The sequence below is a fragment of the Manis pentadactyla genome, chromosome 2, assembly GCF_030020395.1.
Source record: "Manis pentadactyla isolate mManPen7 chromosome 2, mManPen7.hap1, whole genome shotgun sequence".
NCBI classification, from domain to species: domain Eukaryota; kingdom Metazoa; phylum Chordata; class Mammalia; order Pholidota; family Manidae; genus Manis; species Manis pentadactyla.
This window is the reverse complement of record NC_080020.1, coordinates 173,853,219-173,873,400: the sequence shown is the minus strand read 5'-3', so window position 1 is coordinate 173,873,400 and position 20,182 is coordinate 173,853,219. Positions and strand designations below refer to the sequence as shown.

Below are 20,182 nucleotides of genomic sequence, written 5' to 3'. Positions count from 1 at the left end.
TGGTAGGATAAAGGATACTGAAGAATCAGAAAATGGTCTTGTTCTGTTGTATGGGCATAAGCTGTCCAGTTCTTTGCACCTTCTGGAAAATTCCCAAGAATCTTCAGTTTGAGGTCTTCCAATGGAATGGCTGTCAAGTAGCCAGGGAAAAATGATGCATGTATTTTAATTTGGGTAATGTGAATCCCAGGGTCAATGCCTTTGAGTTTTACTGCTGGGTCAGTTGTTGATCTGCCTTGTAAAGTCTTTTCTATTGAGGTTCATGGGAAATTTTTTTCTGATACATTTTCAGAAGACAGTCTCCAGATTCCAGAGGGTGCAGAGGCTGTAAAGGTGGGTGCTTAGAAATATAGCCCCTACGTATTGTTGATAGGAGTTATTGTATGGGTCCCCTGCAACAATTAGTCGAATCCACTTGAATTAAGGTAGAATCTAGTATTGGAAGTAATTACCCAATACATGGGGTTGCCTCTTATTAACTCAGAAGGAGATAACTGGTGGGTCCTTGAATGGATTGATGTTATTGCTATCAAGGCAAATTGGAACTACTTTGAGCCTTGGAAGTTTGAGAGGTTTTGACAGTTCTGATAATTAGTTTTGGAATTTTCATTGTTTCTCTTAATTTTTCTTGAAATTTGTGCATAACTATAGTGGGGTTTCTAAGCAAATGAAATTCTAAGCTTTACAGAATTATTTAGTAACAGTATCTGTGAAATAAGTGTCCTTGTTACTGGAGAGATACTTTGGGATTTCTAAAGTCAGGAATATAAAATCAGGCAATTTCTTACACCATTATAGCTATAGCTCTCCAGCAAGGAAAAGCCTCAATCTGCCACAATAAGAGCTGTATTTGAATGTAGTCACTGTCCATGTAGAGGTGTTCAGTTCATGAACACCATATTCTACCTTTATAGTTTTGCCAGGATCAAGTCCTTGGCAGATAGGACATATATTTTGGCAATACCGCTAAAATTACTCCATCAGTGTTGGTTCAGTATCTTTGCCAATTTATCTCTGCTGTTCTGGGCAATACCATGATGCCTTTTTGCTGGACTCCACTTTACGCTGTCTCCCAAAGTAATAGCAAAGCGTCTCAGGACTCTCATTTGCCACAACTTTTATAGCAGTTCCTGAAATGGCCAGGAAATCTTTTGTTTCTGAGGCATTTCAAAGTCATTGATTAACCCCAGAAGATGTGTATTCTCAGTATAAATATTTGGTCTTTTATGCTTTATTAGCTGATCAGTCTGGGCCAGGGCCATTTCTGGACTTACATAGGACCTGGGATGGCAATGACTCAGCCAGCCACGTACTAGGTAAGAGACTTTGGGCAAGTTATTTTTCTGAGCATTAGCGTCTTCAAATAGGAAATTGTAATCGTGCTTGTCTCACAGAACTGTAAGCATTTAATGAGTTACTGTACAGTAATCGACGAATAATATTTACCACTAAAGACCTTCATATTAGTTATTTCATTAGCACAACCATCTATGCGATTGACTTCTTATTCCCATTTTATAGGGGCTCAGTAACACCGCTGAAAATGGCAACGTCAGGAATCAAACTCCCATCTTTCTGATACTAGCGCCCAGTTCTTATACTGATACTTTCCCACTGTTTGGTTCACGTGCCCACGCATCCTGTCACACAGTAGGCACTCAACCTTTAAACATTTATAATTTGCAAGTTTGATTATGGTGTATTTATCGTGGGCATTATTTCCTCTCGGTGCAGGGGCAAAAATCAGTTTTGGCGCGGCCCCGCCGAAGACTAAATTCTCTCCTCCCCCGAGAGGAGCCCAGTCCAGGTTTATTGTGAGCTTACAGTAGTACTGTGAGCAAGATCCCCCTTGATGGGGGAGAGGCGGCGGCGTCGCCTGTCGCGCCCCCTTGCCCGCCTTCTCGTCTGTCCCCGCGGGGCGTCCCTAGCAACACGCACGCTCACTTCCTGCCCCGCCCCGTGCACCCGGCGCGGCGTCTGGAGCGAGGCGGCGGCGGTCTTTGCGCCTGCGCGCGGCCCAACTGCCAATCGGTTCCTTTCCCCTCCCCCCCTCCCTCCCTCCATCCCCTCCTCAGCCTCTGAGAGCGAGGCAGCAACATGGAGCTTGAGGACCTACCCTGGCCCGGCGAGCTCGAGGAGGAGGCGGAGGAGGGGGAGGAGGCGGAGAACCTGGACCAGGATGAGGTGGCGGTGGTGATGGAGGAGAAGGAGGGGGAGGGGCGGCGGAAGCTGGCCTCGGACCTCCACTGTGAGAGCCGGCCTCTGGGGAGTCCGGACGGCGAGGACGACGAGGAGGCCAAGGCCTGGATGCGGGCGCGCCCTGCCGGGACTGTGGTTCCGCCGTCGCTGCCGACGTTCCACCGGTCGGAAGACCAGCGGCCCGGCCCAGAAAAGGTGAGCCGGGCCGAGCGGCGACGTGGGCCGCCGGGGGCGGGGGGCGGTGCCGGACACAGCGTAGGCGCGCATTTCAAGGCGTGCAGAGGCCATCTCGTCTCCCGGGCCGCGACTCCTGCCCAGCCTCTGGCTGACTACGAGTCTCCCGTTCTTTCTGGCAAACACCTCTCCTGTTTCCTCCCCCCCGGTGGATCCCGGGCTTTTTGAACTTACACCAGATGTTCAGAAGACCCAGTATTCCTTTTGCGTGTAGTTAAGAAGCCGTTGTGGGAGGAGGTGCGGTTTATCGTGCCCTGAAGGGGGGGAAGGGCGGTGTCGGGTGGAGAGAGTGGTTGCCCAGGGACTGTCTTGTAGGGGAGACAGTTGGGAGATTAGTGCCTGAGGGCAGGACCGCCCTTGAGGGAGTAGTGTGGATTACGTACTAGGCTTGCTCAGTTACTCTCAGGAGGCTCCTCAAGGAGCACCAATTGTACTTCTCTGGCTCTAGTTTGTACCATAAAGGGGTCCCTAGCCTGTAGGAGGGGCTTAGAAATGCAAGAGCCTTATGCTGCAGCTCCAAACAGTCTGGGAAACTAGAAAGACAATGGAGAAAAACTGATTTTCCTGAAGAGCATTTTGAAAATAACTGCATTTGAGTTATTGCTTTTAAAGGTGAATAACAAAGGTTATACAATTCAGATATCAAGACATCAGATATGTTCAAAAAATTTTTTATTAACGTATTACTGATATACACTCTTATGAAGGTTTCACATGAAAAAACAATGGTTACTACATTTGCCTATATTATCAAGTCCCCACCCATATCCCAATGCAGTCACTGTCCATTAGTGTAGTAAGATGCCACAGAGTCACTGTTTGCCTTCTCTGTGCTAAGCTGTTTTCCCCGTGATCCCCCACACCATATGTACTAAACATAATACCCCTCAATCCTCTTCTCCCTCCCTCCCCACCTGCCCACACTCCTCTTTGGTAACCACTAGTTCCTTCTTGAAGTCTCTGAGTCGGCTGCTATTTTGTTCCTTCAGTTTTGCTTCATTGTTATACTCCACAAATGAGGGAAATCATTTGGCACTTGTCTCTCTCCGCCTGGCTTATTTCACTGAGCATAATATCCTCCAGCTCCATCCATGTTGTTGCAAATGGTAGGATTTGTTTCTTATGGCTGAATAGTATTCCATTGTATATATGTACCACCTCTTCTTTATCCATTCATCTACTGATGGACACTTAAACGTTGCTTCCATATCTTGGCTATAAATAGTGCTGCAATAAACAGGGGTGCATATGTCTTTTTGAATCTGAGAACTTGTTTTCTTTGGGTAAATTCCTAGGAGTGGAATGCCCAGGTCAAATGGTATTTCTGTTTTTAGTTTTTTGAGGAACCTCCATACTGCTTTCCACAATGGTTGAACTAGCTTATATTCCCACCAGCAGTGTAGAAAGTTCCCCTTTCACCACATCCTCGCCAATATTTGTTGTTCTGAGTCTTTTCGTTGCTGGCCATCCTTACTGGTGTGACGTAATATCTCATTGTGGTTTTAATTTGCATTTCCCTGATGATTAGTGATGTGGAGCATCTTTTCATGTGCCTGTTGGCCATCTGAATTTCTTCTTTGGAGAACTGTCTCTTCCTATCCTCTGTCCATTTTTTCATTGGGTTATTTACTTTTTGGGTGTTGAGTCATGTGAGTTCTTTATATATTTTGGATGTTAACCCTTTGTCAGATATATCACTTATAAATATATTCTCCCATACTGTAGGCTGCCTTTTTGTTCTATTGATGGTGTCCTTTGCCATACAGAAACTTTATAGTTTTATGTAGTCCCATGTGTTCATTTTTGCCTTTGTTTCCCGTGCTCGAGGAGATGTGTTCAGGAAGAAGTTGCTCATGCTTATATTCGGGAGATTTTTGCCTATGTTTCGTCTAAGAGTTTTATGGTTTCATGACTTACATTCAGGTCTTTGATCCATTTTGAGTTTACTTTTGTATATGGGGTTAAACTATAATCCAGTCTCATTCTCTTGCATGGAGCTGTCCAGGTTTGCCAACACCAGCTGTTGAAGAAGCTGTCATTTCCCCATTGTATGTCCATGGCTCCTTTATCATATATTAAGTCACCAAAGATAGTTGGGTTTATATCAGGGCTCTCTAGTCTGTTCCATTGATCTATGGGTCTGTTCTTGTGCCAGTACCAATTTGTCTTGATTACTGTGGCTTTGTAGTAGAGCTTGAAGTTGGGGAGCGTAATCCCCCCAGCTTTATTCTCCCTTCTCAGGATTGCTTTGGTTATTTGGGGTCTTTGTGGTTCCATATGAATTTTAGAACTATTTTCTCCAGCTTGTTAAAGAATGTTGTTGGTATTTTTTTCTTTTGGTATCATTAATCTACAATTACATGAAGAACATGATGTTAACTAGGATCCCCCCTTCACCAAGTCCCCCCCACATACCCCTTCACAGTCACTGTCCATCTGCATAGTAAGATGCTGTAAAATCACTACTTGTCTTCTCTGTGTTGCACAGCCCTCCCCATGCCCCCCATGCACTATACATGCTAATCATAATGCTCTCTTTCTTTTTCCCCGCCCTTATCCCTCCCTTCCCTCCCATCCTCCCCAGTCCCTTTCCCTTTGGTAACTATTAGTCCATTCTTGGGTTCTGTGATTCTGCTGCTGTTTTATTCCTTCAGTTTTCCTTTGTTCTTATACTCCACATATGAGTGAAATCATTTGGTACTTGTCTTTCTCCGCCTGGCTTATTTCACTGAGCATAATACCCTCTAACTCCATCCATGTTGTTGCGAATGGTAGGCTCTGATTTTTCTTATGGCTGAATAATATTCCATTGTGTATATGTACCATATCTTCTTTATCCATTCATCTACTGATGGACATTTAGTTGCTTCCATATCTTGGCTATTGTAAATAGTGCAGCAATAAACATAGGGGTGCATCTGTCTTTTTCAAACTGGAGTGCTGCATTCTTAGGGTAAATTCCTAGAAGTGGAATTCCTGGGTCAAATGGTATTTCTATTTTGAGCATTCTGAGGAACCTCCATACTGCTTTCTACAATGGTTGAACTAATTTACATTCCCACCAGCAGTGTAGGACGGTTCCCCTTTCTCCACACCCTTGCCAACGTTTGTTGTTGTTTTTCTTTTCGATGATGATGATCCTTACTGGTGTGAGGTGATATCTCATTGTGGTTTTAATTTGCATTTCTCTGATGATTAGTGATGTGGAGCATCTTTTCATGTGCCTGTTGACCATCTGGATTTCTTCTTTCGAGAACTGTCTGTTCAGCTCCTCTGCCCATTTTTTAATTGGATTATTTGCTTTTTGTTTGTTGAGGCATGTGGGCTCTTTATATATTTTGGATGTCAATCCTTTATTGGATCTGTCATTTATGAATATGTTCTCCCATACTGTAGGATGCCTTTTTGTTCTATTGATGGTGTCCTTTGCTGTACAGAAGCTTTTCAGCTTGATATAGTCCCACTTGTTCATTTTTGCCTTTGTTTCCCTTGCCCGGGAAGATATGTTCATAAAGAAGTCACTCATGTTTATGTCCATGAAATTTTTGCCTATGTTTTTTTCTAAGAGTTTTATGGTTTCATGACTTACATTCAGGTCTTGGATCCATTTGGAGTTTACTTTTGTGTATGGGGTTAGACACTGATCCAGTTTCATTCTCTTGCATGTAGCTGTCCAGTTTTGCCAGCACCATCTGTTGAAGAGACTGTCCTTTCCCCATTGTATGTCCATGGCTCCTTTATCATATATTAATTGGCCATATATGTTTGGGTTAATGTCTGGAGTTTCTATTCTGTTCCACTGGTCTGTGGCTCTCTTCTTGTGCCAGTACCAAATTATCTTGATTACTGTGGCTTTGTAGTAGAGCTTGAAGTTGGGGAACAAGATCCTCCCCACTTTATTCTTCCTTCTCAGGATTGCTTTGGCTATTTGGGGTCTTTGACAGTTCCATATGAATTTTTGAACTGTTTGTTCCAGTTCATTGAAGAATGCTGCTGGTAATTTGATAGGGATTGCATTGAATCTGTATATTGCTTTGGGCAGGATGGCCATTCCAACGATATTAATTCTTCCTAGCCAGGAGCATGGGATGAGTTTCCATTTGTTTGTGGCCTCTTTAATTTCTCTTAAGAGTGTCTTATAGTTTTCAGGGTATAGGTCTTTCACTTCCTTGGTTAGGTTTATTCCTAGGTATTTTATTCTTTTTGATGCTATTGTGAATGGAATTGTTTTCCTGATTTCTCTTTCTATTAGTTCATTGTTAGTGTATAGGAAAGCTACAGATTTGTGTGTGTTAATTTTGTATCCTGCAACTTTGCTGAATTCCGATATTAGTTCTACTAGTTTTGCAGTGGAGTCTTTAGGGTTTTTTATGTACAATATCATGTCATCTGCAAATACTGACAGTTTGACTTCTTCGTTACCAATCTGTATTCCTTGTATTTCTTTGTTTTGTCTGATTACCATGGCTAGGACCTCCAGTACCACGTTGAATAACAGTGGGGAGAGTGGGCATCCCTGTCTTGTTCCCGATCTCAGAGGAAAAGCTTTCAGCCTCTCGCTGTTCAGTATGATGTTAGCTGTGGGTTTATCATATATGGCCTTTATTATGTTGAGGTACTTGCCCTCTATGCCCATTTTGTTGAGAGTTTTTATCATGAATGGATGTTGAATTTTGTCAAATGCTTTTTCAGCATCTATGGAGATGATCATGTGGTTTTTCTCCTTTTTTTTGTTGATGTGGTGGATGATGTTGATGGATTTTCGAATGTTGTGCCATCCTTGCATCCCTGGAATGAATCCCACTTGGTCATGGTGTATGATCCTCTTGATGTATTTTTGAATTCGGTTTGCTAATATTTTGTTGTGTATTTTTGCATCTATGTTCATCAGGGATATTGGTCTGTAGTTGTCTTTTTTGGTGGGGTCTTTGCCTGGTTTTGGTATTAGGGTGATGTTGGCTTCATAGAATGAGTTTGGGAGTATTCCCTCCTCTTCTATTTTTTGGAAAACTTTAAGGAGAATGGGTGTTGTGTCTTCTCTGTATGTCTGATAAAATTCTGAGGTAAATCCATCTGGCCCGGGGGTTTTGTTCTTGGGTAGTTTTTTGATTACCGATTCAATTTCGTTGCTGGTAATTGGTCTGCTTAGATTTTCTTGTTTCTTTATGGGTCAGTCTTGGAAGGTTGTATTTTTCTAGGAAGTTGTCCATTTCTCCTAGGTTTTCCAGCTTGTTAGCATATAGGTTTTCATAGTATTCTCTAATAATTCTTTGTATTTCTGTGGGGTCCTTCGTGATTTTTCCTTTCTTATTTCTGATTCTGTTGATGTGTGTTGACTCTCTTTTTCTCTTAATAAGTCTGGCTGGAGGCTTATCTATTTTGTTTATTTTCCCGAAGAACAAGCTCTTGGTTTCATTGATTTTTTTCTATTGTTTTATTCTTCTCAATTTTATTTATTTCTTCTCTGATCTTTATTCTGTCCCTCCATCTGCTGACCTTAGGCCTCATTTGTTCTTCTTTTTCCAATTTCGATAATTGTGACATTAGACTATTCATTTGGGATTGTTCTTCCTTCTTTAAATATGCCTGGATTGCTATATACTTTCCTCTTAAGACTGCTTTTGCTGCGTCCTACAGAAGTTGGGGCTTTGTGTTGTTGTTGTCATTTGTTTCCATATATTGCTGGATCTCCATTTTAATTTGGTCGTTGATCCATTGATTATTTAGGAGCATGTTGTTAAGCCTCCACGTGTTTGTGAGCCTTTTTGCTTTCTTGGTACAATTTATTTCTAGTTTTATACCTTTGTGATCTGAAAAGTTGGTTGGTAGGATTTCAGTCTTTTGGAATTTACTGAGGCTCTTTTTGTAGCCTAGTATGTGGTCTATTCTGGAGAATGTTCCATGTGCACTTGAGAAGAATGTGTATCCTGTTGCTTTTGGATGTAGAGTTCTATAGATGTCTATTAGGTCCATCTGTTCTAGTGTGTTGTTCAGTGCCTCTGTGTCCTTACTTATTTTCTGTCTGGTGGATCTGTCCTTTGGAGTGAGTGGTGTGTTAAAGTCTCCCAAAATGAATGCATTGCATTCTATTTCCTCCTTTAATTCTGTTAGTATTTGTTTCACATATATTGGTGCTCCTGTATTGGGTCCATATACATTTATAATGGTTATATGCTGTTGTTGGACTGAGCCCTTTATCATTATGTAATGTCCTTCTTTATCTCTTGTTACCTTCTTTATTTTGAAGTCTATTTTGTCTGATACTAGTATTGCAACACCTGCTTTTTTCTCTCTATTGTTTGCATGAAATGTCTTTCTCCATCCCTTGACTTTTAATCTGTGCATGTCTTTGGGTTTGAGATGAGTCTCTTGTAAGCAGCATATAGATGGGTCTTGCTTTTTTATCCATTCTATTACTCTGTGTCTTTTGATTGGTGCATTCAGTCCATTTACATTTAGGGTGATTGTTGAAAGATATGTACTTATTGCCATTGCAGGCTTTAGATTTGTGGTTACCAAAGGTTCAAGGTTAGCTTGTTTATTACCTTACTGTCTGACTTAACTTGCTTATTGAGCTGTTATAAACACAGTCTGATTATTATTTCTTTCCCTTCTTTTTCCTCCTCCTCCATTCTTCATATGTTGGGTGTTTTGTTCTGTGCTCTTTTTAGGAGTGCTCCCATGTAGAGCAGTCCCTCTAAGATACCCTGTAGAGGTGGTTTGTGGGAGGCAAATTCCCTCAACTTTTGCTTGTCGGGAAATTGTTTAATCCCTCCTTCATATTTAAATGATAATCGTGCTGGATACAGTATCCTTGGTTCAAGGCCCTTCTGTTTCATTGCATTAAATATATCATGCCATTCTCTTCTGGCCTGTAAGGTTTCTGTTGAGAAGTCTGATGATAGCCTGCTGGGTTTTCCTTTGTAGGTGACCTTTTTTCCTCTCTCTGGCTGCCTTTAATACTCTGTCCCTGTCCTTGATCTTTGCCATTTTAATTATTATGTGTCTTGGTGTTGTCCTCTTTGGGTCCCATCTCTCAGGAGTTCTGTGTGCCTCTGTAGTCTGAGCAACTATTTCCTCCCCCAGTTTGGGGAAGTTCTCAGCAATTATTTCTTCAAAGACACTTTCTATCCCTTTTTCTCTCTCTTCTTCCTCTGGTACCCCTATAATGCGGATATTGTTCCTTTTGGATTGGTCACACAATTCTCTTAATATTGTTTCATTCCTGGAGATACTTTTATCTCTCTCTGCATCAGCTTCTATGCGTTCCTGTTCTCTGGTTTCTATTCCATCAGTGGCCTCTTGCATCTTATCCATTCTGCTTATAAATCCTTCCAGAGTTTGTTTCACTTCTGTAATCTCCCTCCAGACTTCATCCCTTAGCTCTTGCATATTTCTCTGCAGGTCTGTCAGCATGTTTATGATTTTTATTTTGAATTCTTTTTCAGGGAGACTGGTTAGGTCTGCCTCTGCAGGTCCTTTCTCAGGTGGTGTTTGAACTATCTTGGACTGGACTAAATTTTTTTGCCTTTTCATGGTGTTAGCGGTGGCTGTAGGCAGGTTGCAGGTGTGTCAGCTGGGAGAAGAAAGTCCTTTCCTGCTTGCTGGATGTCTTGCCCTTCTCCACTGCCTGTGACGGTTACCCGCACTCCTGGAGCAGCCACCGGGTTAGTCCCCTAAGCTGCTGTGGGTGGTGTGGAGCCCTGTGGGAAGTAGCAGACACACCAGGTGCATTCCTCCGTGCTAGCAGCGCCCCTGCCCGGCAGCTCTGTGCCAGCAGCGTCCTTTGGGTCTGGCCCGGGTGGTTTTGCCTTGGGCTGAGATTCTGGTCGGCTGCTGGGAGCGCTCCTGCTCCCTCTGGCTCTGCTGCAGGTGCGCGTGGGCCTCTACCAGGCTCCTCTGGCTCCACTGCCATCGATGCGTGCGAGCCGCTCCCGGGCTGTTCAGTCGCGCTGCTGCGGGCTCGCACAAGCCTCTCCTCTCCTCCTGGTCTCCTCTGGCACCGTTGGCGCACGGATTTGCTCCTGGTCCCTTCTGGCGCCGCCGTCCCCAGCACGTGCTGCCACTCTCCTGCTACTGGGCCGGTGTGTTGTGGTCTGTGCCAGTTGGAGGAACGACTGGCAGGCTGCTTAGTGCCGTGAGGGGCTTTGGAGCTGAACTGCCTCCCCGGGGTTTAGGGCGCCTAAATTTCCCCGGGATTCCCAGCTGCTGGCTAATTGTGCCAGGACAACTTCGTCCAGCAATGGGGTCCCTGTCTCTTTAAGACTTGCAGAAAGCACTTGCTTTTCTTTTGTCTCGGGCGCCCGTTGCGGGGAACTGCCCACAGGTTTTGCTTTTCCGTTTCTTTAATATCCAGCACCCCTTGCACCTTGTGTCTGCGTTCCGGGTGTGGATTTCTAGAGCTGGTTGTTCAGCAGTCCTGGGCTTTCAGTCCCTCCCCGTTCCGACTCCTTTCTTCCCGCTGGGTTTTGGGGTGGGGGAGCGTTTGGGTCCCGCCTGGCCGCGGCTTGTATCTTATCCCCTTCGTGTGATGTTGAGTTCTCACAGATGTAGATGTATCCTGGCTGTTGAACTGCATCCACTGGTGTCTCTTTTAGGAATAGTTGTATTTATTGTATTTTCATAAATATATATGTTTTTGGGGAGGAGATTTCCTCTGAACTACTCATGCCACCGTCTTCCCATGATTCCCCCCTGTTGTTGGTATTTTTATAGGAATTGCATCGAATCTGTATATTGCTTTGGGCAGGATGGCCATTCCAACGATATTAATTCTTCCTATCTATGAGCACGGGATGTGTTTCCATTTATTGGTATCTTCTTTAATTTCTCTCGTGACTGTCGTGTAGTTTTCAGAGTATAGGTCTTTCATTCTCCTTGGTTAGGTTTATTCCTAGGTATTTTATTCCTTTTGATGCACCTGTGAATGGAATTGTTTTCCTGATTTCTCTTTCTGCTAGTTCATTGTTAGTATATAGGAATGCCACAGAATTCTATGTATTAATTTTGTGTCCTGCAACTTTGCTGAATTCAGATATTAGATCTAGTAGTTTTGGAGTGGATTCTTTAGGGTTTTTTTGTGAGTATTTTTAAAATTTTGATATCATTAATATACAGTTACAATTACTTGAACAACATTATGATACTAGACTCCCCCTATTATCAAGTCCCCTACACATACCCAATTATAGTCACTGTCCATCAGTGTAGTAAGATGTTATAGAGTCATTAATTACTTGTCTTCTCTGTATATACTGCCTTTCCAGTGTCCCACCCCCCACTGCATTATGTGTGATAATCATAATGCCCCGTTTTCCCCCTTATCCCTCCCTTCCCACCCATCCTCCCCAGTCCCTTTCCCTTTGGTAACTGTTAGTCCATTCTTGGGTTCTGTGATTCTGCTGCTGTTTTGTTTCTTCAGTTTTTGCTTTGCTCTTATACTCCACAGATGAGTGAAGTCATTTGATACTTGTCCTTCTCTGCCTGGCTTATTTCTCTGAGCATAGTATCCTTTAGCTCCGTCCATGTTGTTGCAAATGGTAGGATTTGTTTTCCTCTTATGGCTGAGTAATATTCCATTGTGTATATGTACCACATCATCTTTATCCATTCATCTACTGATGGACACTTAGGTTGCTTCCATTTCTTGGCTATTGTAAATTGTGCTGCGTAAACATGGGTGCATATGTCTTTTTCCAACTGGACTCTTGCATTCTTAGGGTAAATTCCTAGGAGTAGAATTCCTGGGTCAAATGGTATTTCTATTTTTCGTTTATTGAGGAACCTCCATACTGCTTTCCACAATGGTTGAACTAGTTTACATTCCCACCAGCAGTGTAGGAGGGTTCCCCTTTCTCCACATCCTCGCCAACATTTGTTGTTGTTTGTCTTTTAGATCTTGGCCATCCTAACTGGTGTGAGGTGATATCTCATTGTGGTTTTAATTTGCATTTCTCTGATGATTAGCTCTTTAGGGTTTTTTATATGTAATATCATGTCATCTGCAAACAGGGACAGTTTAACTTCTCTCTTGCCAATGTGGATCGCCTTTTATTTCTTTGTGTTGTATTATTGCCGTGGCTATGACCTCCAGTACTATGTTGATAGAGGTGGGGAGAGTGGGCATCCTTGTCTTGTTCCTGATTTTAAAGGGAAAGCTTTCAGGTTCTTGCTGTTAAGTATGATGTTGGCTGTGGGTTTGTCATATATAGCCTTTATTATGTTGAGGTACTTGCCCTCTATACCCATTTTGTTGAGAGTTTTTATCATGAATGAATGTTGAATTTTCTCAAATGCTTTTTCAGCATCTATGGAGATGATCGTGTGTTTTTTATCCTTCTTTTTGTTGATGTGATGGATGATGTTGATGGATTTTTGAATGTTGTACCATCTTTGCATCCCTGGAATAAATCCTACTTGTTCATGATGGATGATCTTTTTGATGTATTTTTGAATTTGGTTTGCTAATATTTTTTTTGAGTATTTTTGCATCTATGTTCATCAGGGATATTGGTCTTTAATTGTCTTTTATTGTGGTGTCTTTGCCTGGTTTTGGTATTAGAGTGATACTGGCCTCATAGAATGAGTTTGGGAGTATTCCCTCTTCTACTCTTTGGAAAACTTTAAGGAGGATGGGTATGAGGTCTTCACTAAATGTTTGATAAAATTCTGCAGTGAAGCCATCTGGTCCAGGACTTTTGTTCTTAGGTAGGTTTTTGATTACCAGTTCAGTTTCCTTGCTGGTCATTGGTCTGTTCAGATTTTCTGTTTCTTTCTGGGTCAGCCTTGGAAGGTTGTATTTTTCTCGAAAGTTGTCCATTTCTTCTAAGTTATCCAGTTTGTTAGCATCTAATTTTTCATAGTATTCTCTAAAATTCTTTGTATTTCTTTGGTGTCCGTAGTGATGTTTCCTTTCTCATTTTTGATTCTGTATATGTGTGTACACTCTCTTTTTTTCTTGATAAGTCTGGCTAGGGGTTTATTTTGTTTATTTTCTTGAAGCAGCTACTGCTTTCCTTGATTCTTTCTATTGTTTCATTCTTCTCGATTTTATTTATTTCTGCTCTAATCTTTATTATGTCTCTCCTTCTACTGACTTTGAGCCTCATTTGTCCTTCTTTTTCTGGTTTCATTAATTTTGAATTTAGACTGCTTATATGGGATTGTTCTTTCCTGAGGTAGGCCTGCATTGCAATATACTTCCCTCTTAGCACAGCCTTGGCTGCCTCCCACAGATTCTGCAGGATTGAATTATTGTTGTCATTTGTCTCCATATATTGCTTGATCTCTGTTTTTATTTGATCATTGATCCATTAGTTATTTAAGAACATGTTGTTAAGCCTTCATGTGTTTGTGCGGTTTTTCGTTTTCTTTGTGTAATTTATTTCTAGTTTCATACCTTTGTGGTTGGAGAAACTGGTTGGTACAGTTTCAGTGTTTTTGAATTTACTGAGGCTCTTTTTGTGGCCTAGTATATGAACTATTCTTGAAAATGTTCCATGTGCACTTGAGAAGAATGTGTATCCTGTTGCTGTTGGGTGTAGAGTTCTGTAGATGTCTGTTAGGTCCCATCTTTTCTAATGTGTTGTTCAGTGCCTCTGTCTCCTTACTTATTTTCTTCCTGGTTGATGTGTCCTTTGGAGTGAGTGGAGTGTTGTAGAAGTCTCCCAGAATGAATGCATTGCATGCTATTTCCCCTTTTAATTCAGTTATTACTTGTTTCACATATGTAGGTAGTCCTGTGTTGGGTGCGTAGATACTTAGAATGCTTATTGGATTGACCCTTTTATCATTATGTAATGTCCTTGTTTCTTGTTACTTTCTTTCTTTGAATATCCTCTTTTGTTGGATTGACTGCTTTATCATTATGTAATGTCCTTCGTTGTCTCTTGTGACTTTCTTTGTTTGTAGTCTATTTTGTGTGTTACAAGTACTGCAACTCCTGCTTTTTTGTCCCTGGTAGGTTCATGAAGTATCTTTTTCCATCCCTTCACTTTTAGTCTGTATGTCTTTGGGTTTGAAATGAGTCTCTTGTAGGCAGCATATAGTAGGGTCTTGTTTTTTTATCCACTCAGTGACTATATGTCTTTTGATCGATCCATTCAGACCATTTACATTTAGGGTGATTATCGATAGTATGTATTTATTGCCTTTGCAGGGTTTAGATTCATTGTGACCCAAGGTTCAAGGGTAACTTCCTTATGTACGCGTCTAACTTAACTCACTTAGTATGCTATTACAAACACAATCTAAAGGTTCTTTTTCTTTTATCCTCCTTTTTCTTTATATATTAGGTATCATATTCTGTACTCTTTGTCTATCCCTTGATTGACTTTGGGGGTAGTTGATTTGATTTTGCATCTTGCTTAGTAATTAATTTTTCTACTTTCTTTGCCGTGGTTTTATTTCCCCTGGTGACAGCTATTTAGCCTTAGGAATACTTCCATCTACAGAAGTCCCTCCAAAATGCACTGTAGATGTTGTTTGTGGGAGGAAATTTCTCTCAGCTTTTGCTCATCTGAAAATTGTTTAATCTCTCCTTCAAATTTAAATGATAATGTTGCCAGATAGAGTGTTCTGGGTTCGAGGCCCTTCTGCTTCATTGCATTGAATATATCATGCCATTCCCTTCTGATCTGTGAAGTTTCTGTTGAGAAGTCTGATGGTAGCTGATGTGTTTTCTTTTGTATGTGATCTTTTTTCTCTCTCTAGCTGCTTTTATGAGTCTCTTTATCCTTGATCTTTGCCATTTTAATTATTATATGTCTTGGTGTTGTCTTCCTTAGGTCCCTTGTCTTGGGAGATCTGTGCACTTCCATGGCCTGAGAGACTATCTCCTTCCCCAGATTGGGGAAGTTTTTGGCAATTTCCTCCTCAAAGAAACTTTCTATCCCTTTTTCTCTCTTCTTCTTCTGGTACCCCTGTAATACAAATAATGGTCCATTTGGATTGGTCACACAGTTCTCTCAATATTCTGTCATTCCTAGAGATCCTTTTCTCTCTCTGTGCCACAGCTTCTTTGTATTCCTCCTCTCTAATTTCTATTTCATTTATCGTCTCCTACACCTTAACTAATCTGCTTTTAAAACCCTACATTGTGTTCCTTAGCAATTGGATCTCCATCCTAAATTTGTTCCTGAGTTCTTGAATATTTTTCTGTACCTCCAGGATCATGTTTTTGATTTTTATTTTGAAATCTCTTTCAGGAAGATTGATTAGTTCAGTCTCACTTGATCATTTTTCTCGTGTTTTTGGGATTTTGGTTTGAATCAAGTTCCTTTGATGTTTCATATTTGTTTGTGGCACCCTCTAGTTCCCAGAAGCTCTACTCTCTGGAGCTGTTTATCCCCTGGAGTGATGTTGGAGTTGCAGGTGTGCTGTGCTGGTGCCTGGGGAGAGGAAAGAGCTCTTTCCTGCTTTCTGGCTGCTATTCCTTTCTCCACTGCCAGAACCAGTGGGCTGAACACACAGGTGTAAGCCTCTATGCTTTGCGATTGTAGCTGCTGTATGCGGGGCTTCCCTCTGGCTGGCCTGATACCAGGGCAGGGGTTGCCGGTTTGCGAGCCAGGTGCAGGCTGGCCAGGGGCAAGGTGCAGCAGGCTGGGTATTAAGGTTGGGGGCCTTGGAGCTGCGTAGCCAGCCAGGGGGATCGAGCACCTGAAGATAGTGATAGTTCCCAAGCTGGTGGGCAGAGTACACCTGGACAATTTTGTCCATCTGTCTTTTTTCCTGAACAGTAAGTTCTGTGCAATCCTTGCCCCTTTAGCAGCCCTCTGGCTGTTAGGAAGTCACTCAGACTGCCCGCCCAGAGCAGTCAGATATGGATCCCTGTTTTCCACAAGCAGCTGGAATCTCAGTCTCCCCAGGTATTCTGCCTGTCCTAGCTTTCCAACCCCACTGATCACCAGAGCACCATGCAATGTAGGTTTGTGCTCCCAGAGCAGATGTCCAGGGCTAGGTGTTCAGCAGGCTCAGGCATTCGCTCCCTCCCTGCTCCGTTTGTCTTCCTCCCGCCTGTGAGCTGGGGTTGGGGAAGGGCTTGAGTCCTGCTGGGTCTTTGGTATGTTACCCTGTCTCGTGAGGTCTGTTCTTTTCTCCAGGTGTATGCAGTTGGCGTACCCTTCTTTCCTGTTGCTCTTTCAGGATTAGTTGTATTAATTTTATTTTCATATTATATGTGGTTTTATGAGGAGGTCTGTTTCTAACCTCTCATGCCGTCATCTTTAATCCCTCCTCATTGATTTTTTTTTTCTTCCTGTTCACTCTTTGGTTTATCTGTGCTCCAATATTTATTTTTCTTCCTTCTGCTTGATTTTAGTTTAGGTTGTTCTTTTTTTTTTTCTCATTCCTTGAGGTATAAATTAGGTGGTGTAATTTGAGATCTTGTTTTTTTTTTTTTAATGTATGTGTGTACAGCTATAAACTTCATTCTTAGAACTGCTTTTGCTGCATCCTTTAAGTTCTGGTATTTGTGCTTTCATTTTAATTTGTGTCAAAATATTTTCTAATTTCCCTTGTGACTGTGAAACCCATTGGCTTTCTTAGAGTGTAGTGTTAATTTCTACATATTCGAGGAATTTCTAGTTTTTCTTATGCTTTTGATTTCTAGTTTAATTCCTTTGTGATTGGAAAAGATACTGTGTATGACATATTTTGTGGCTTAATATATGTTCTATCCTGAAGAATGTTTCATGTGTACGTGAGCAAGTGTGTATTCCGCTGTTGTTGAGGGGAGTGTTCTGTATATGTCTGTTAGGTCCATTTGGTCTATGGTGATGTTTAATCCCTCTATTTTCTTCATTTTCTGTCCAGTTGTTTACCCATTATTTAAAGTTAGGTATTGAAAGTTACTAGTGTGTTGCTGTATATTTTCTCCTTCAATTCTTTAAAAGTTTGCCTTGTTAATTTTAGGAACTCTGAGTATTGGTGCATAAATACTTGAAATTTGTTGTATCTTCTTGGTGAACTGACCCTTATATCATTGTATAATATCCTTCTTTGTCTCTTGTAACAATTATTTTATTTTGCTATCATTAATGTACAATTACATGAACATTATGGTTACTAGACTCCCCCTATTATCAAGTCCCCACCACATACCCCATTACAGTCGCTGTCCATCAGTGTAGTAAGATGCTGTAGAATCACTACTTGTCTTCCCTGTGTTATACTGCCTTCCCCTTGTCCCCACCCCCACTCCCTTTTTCCCCCTTATCCCTCCCTTCCCATGCATCCTCCCCAGTCCCTTTCCCTTTGGTAACTGTTAGTCCATTCTTGGGTTCTGTGAGTCTGCTGCTATTTTGTTCCTTCAGTTTTTTCTTTGTTCTTATACTCCACAGATGAGTGAAATCATTTGATACTTGTCTTTCTCTGCCTGGCTTATTTCACTGAGCATAATACCCTTTAGCTCCTTCCATGTTGTTGCAAATGGTAGGATTTGTTTTCTTCTTATGGCTGAATAATATTCCATTGTGTATATGTACCACATCTTCTTTATCCATTCATCTACTGATGGACTCTCTTGTAACAGTTTTTGATTTAAAGTCTGTTTTGTCAGAGCTTAGTGTATTGACTCCTATGCTCTTTTGGTTACCATCTGTGTGAAATATCTTTCAGCCTATATGTGTCCTTAAATATAAAGTGTTTCTCTTATAGGTAGCATATAGTTGGAAGACCACTAACTTTTAATATTAAAAACTGACTCAGATGGACTCTTTAAGGCTTTTTTTTTTAAACCAAGACATTTAATCTCAGATCAGACAGTTGCTGATAACACCTGCTTAGGTTTCAAGCATTCATCTTAAGAATCCTCCTTTCAAGTATTTGGATTACACACTATCCAGAGGTAACTGTGGGAAAGCTGATCAAATATAATGGCATGTATTAGAAATTAATTTTCTTGGTAAAGTTGAGAGTCAGATAGGTAAGAAAACTAAGTAGTTCTGGGAAATGGAATTTTTAATAAGAGCTTTTAACATAACCCCTGGGTTTTCTTTGAGTTGATCTAAAAGTGAGTAGGAGTGTTCTTTTTCTCACACATTGGGTTTGTTGTCAAAGTGCTAGTTTCTTAATATTGTATTATTAGTTTTCTACAAAAATCCTAATGAATTGAACTTTCTTTTTGTAAGCTGTTTCCAAAGGCAAGACCCCATGCTCTATACCCAGCATTATTTCGCTGCAGTGAATAACCATTTTGAACATTGATTTTGACATTCATCTTTCCTGGAGGGCTCAAAGAAGACTAACTGTGCCAAAACATTGGCTGTATTGTTATGTATTTAGTGATTTCAGATTGCCAAAATGAATTTGCATAATGTATTTCTTTGCTTTTTATTCTTTATCCCTTAAAAATTGCCTTTGAAACAAGGTGGGCGTGCCACATGGTGCTCTATCTTTTCAGAAAAGCTTCTTGGAAGAGTTGATATGTTAGAAATCTCCTTAGTTTTTTAATAGAATTTAAATTAAGCTGTCCTTCTGTAACCAAAAGTGCATTGTTATAAAGTGCAGTGTAAAAATGTTTTGTTAGTATAGCAACAGTGTTTTAATTCTGAAAAAAAATCTGATGACCTTGGGTTTCCTTCAAAGGTCTTTTCACATTTGTGGTTATTAATATTTTGTTAGCATTTATCTTTTCTTGACTAACAACTGTTTTACTTTAGAACCTTTCTTTTTTATGAACAGCATATCTTTTAAAAATCTCTTTGAGGATCTGAGATATTCATTATATAGTCTTTTGAGAATATAGTTTGTAATAGCATTTTTAGGAGTGTTATTTTGTTTTGTCTTTTGGTGCACCCTTCTTACAGGTTGTGTTTGCCTGTCCCTTATGTCTTTTTCTTTGGAAGTAGGTCTTATATTGGAAGCTTTGGGTTCTTAATCTCCAGTGGTATTCTGTGGGGCAAATCTCAAGAATCAGTACCTGAACCAGTGGGTGACTGGAATAGGTCATTTTTGTTTGACTGCTTCTGATTTTTTTTCTGTTTGTATTGCTTCAGCCTTGGGGTGTAGCCACAGCTTTCATTGCCTTCTTTTACAGGTGGGAGAGGCCTGATTCAACTCCTCATTTAACCAAATGAGCCTGACTTTAATCCCACTCCCCATGCTCTGAGATGATTTTAGTCCCTGTTATTAGGGTCAATTTCTTAGGTGTCTTAAATAGTAAGCTTGCTTCTGCTTATTCTTTTCCCTCTAGGGGTATAGGAGGTTAAGAAAATGCTGTAGTTTATTGGAAAATATTTGAGTCCTAATTGGGTAACCAGAAGACCCTGTTTCCATATTTTTGAGTGATGTGATAAGAACTTAAAACAGTGGTTTTGAAGTTGAAATGTGAAAGTGCTTTACAAACTGGGAAATAGAATCTAAATGTTAGATTTTTATTATTATTATTCAATCATAGTGACTGTACTACTACTGTATTTAAACCTGATTTTGATTTTCAGTTTATTCCATCAACCCATTGCTTATGGCAAGAGCCATTAAATCAAGACAATAATGGAACCCAGATTTCTGATGATAATATGGTCTTTTTGGGAAAAACAGCTCAGTGGGGTTTTGGGGATGATCAGATGTGTCTTGCGTAATTGGCAAACTATCTTTTGATAAGCAGCACAAGAAATTCTGACTTAGCTGTGAAGTATGGAAAGAGGTGAATTAGTTTAATATTCCATTTTTTCTAATAGAGCTTTGGCAACCTTAATTACATAGAATAACAATTCACATTTTATTTTTGTCTCAGGACTCCTTTACATTC

The 20,182-nt window shown here is 40.9% G+C and overlaps 1 protein-coding gene across 8 annotated transcripts in view; it reads left to right on the top strand.

Annotated features, from left to right (window-relative positions):
* The first annotated feature begins 2,084 nt into the window (after positions 1 to 2,084).
* The window catches only part of ALMS1 (ALMS1 centrosome and basal body associated protein), a 198,418-nt gene continuing 180,320 nt past the window's right edge, over positions 2,085 to 20,182 (top strand). For 7 of the 8 annotated variants that reach the window (XR_008995797.1, XM_036930659.2, XM_036930658.2 and 4 more), the window contains exon 1: positions 2,085 to 2,394. Coding sequence is in view for 7 of the 8 variants with exons in the window: in XM_036930659.2 (XP_036786554.2) it covers positions 2,098 to 2,394 (297 nt within the window). In the remaining variant the exon portion in view is untranslated. Of the gene's footprint in view, positions 2,395 to 19,871; positions 20,007 to 20,182 lie in introns of all 8 variants that reach the window. The other variant, XM_057497091.1, reaches the window with a different exon arrangement.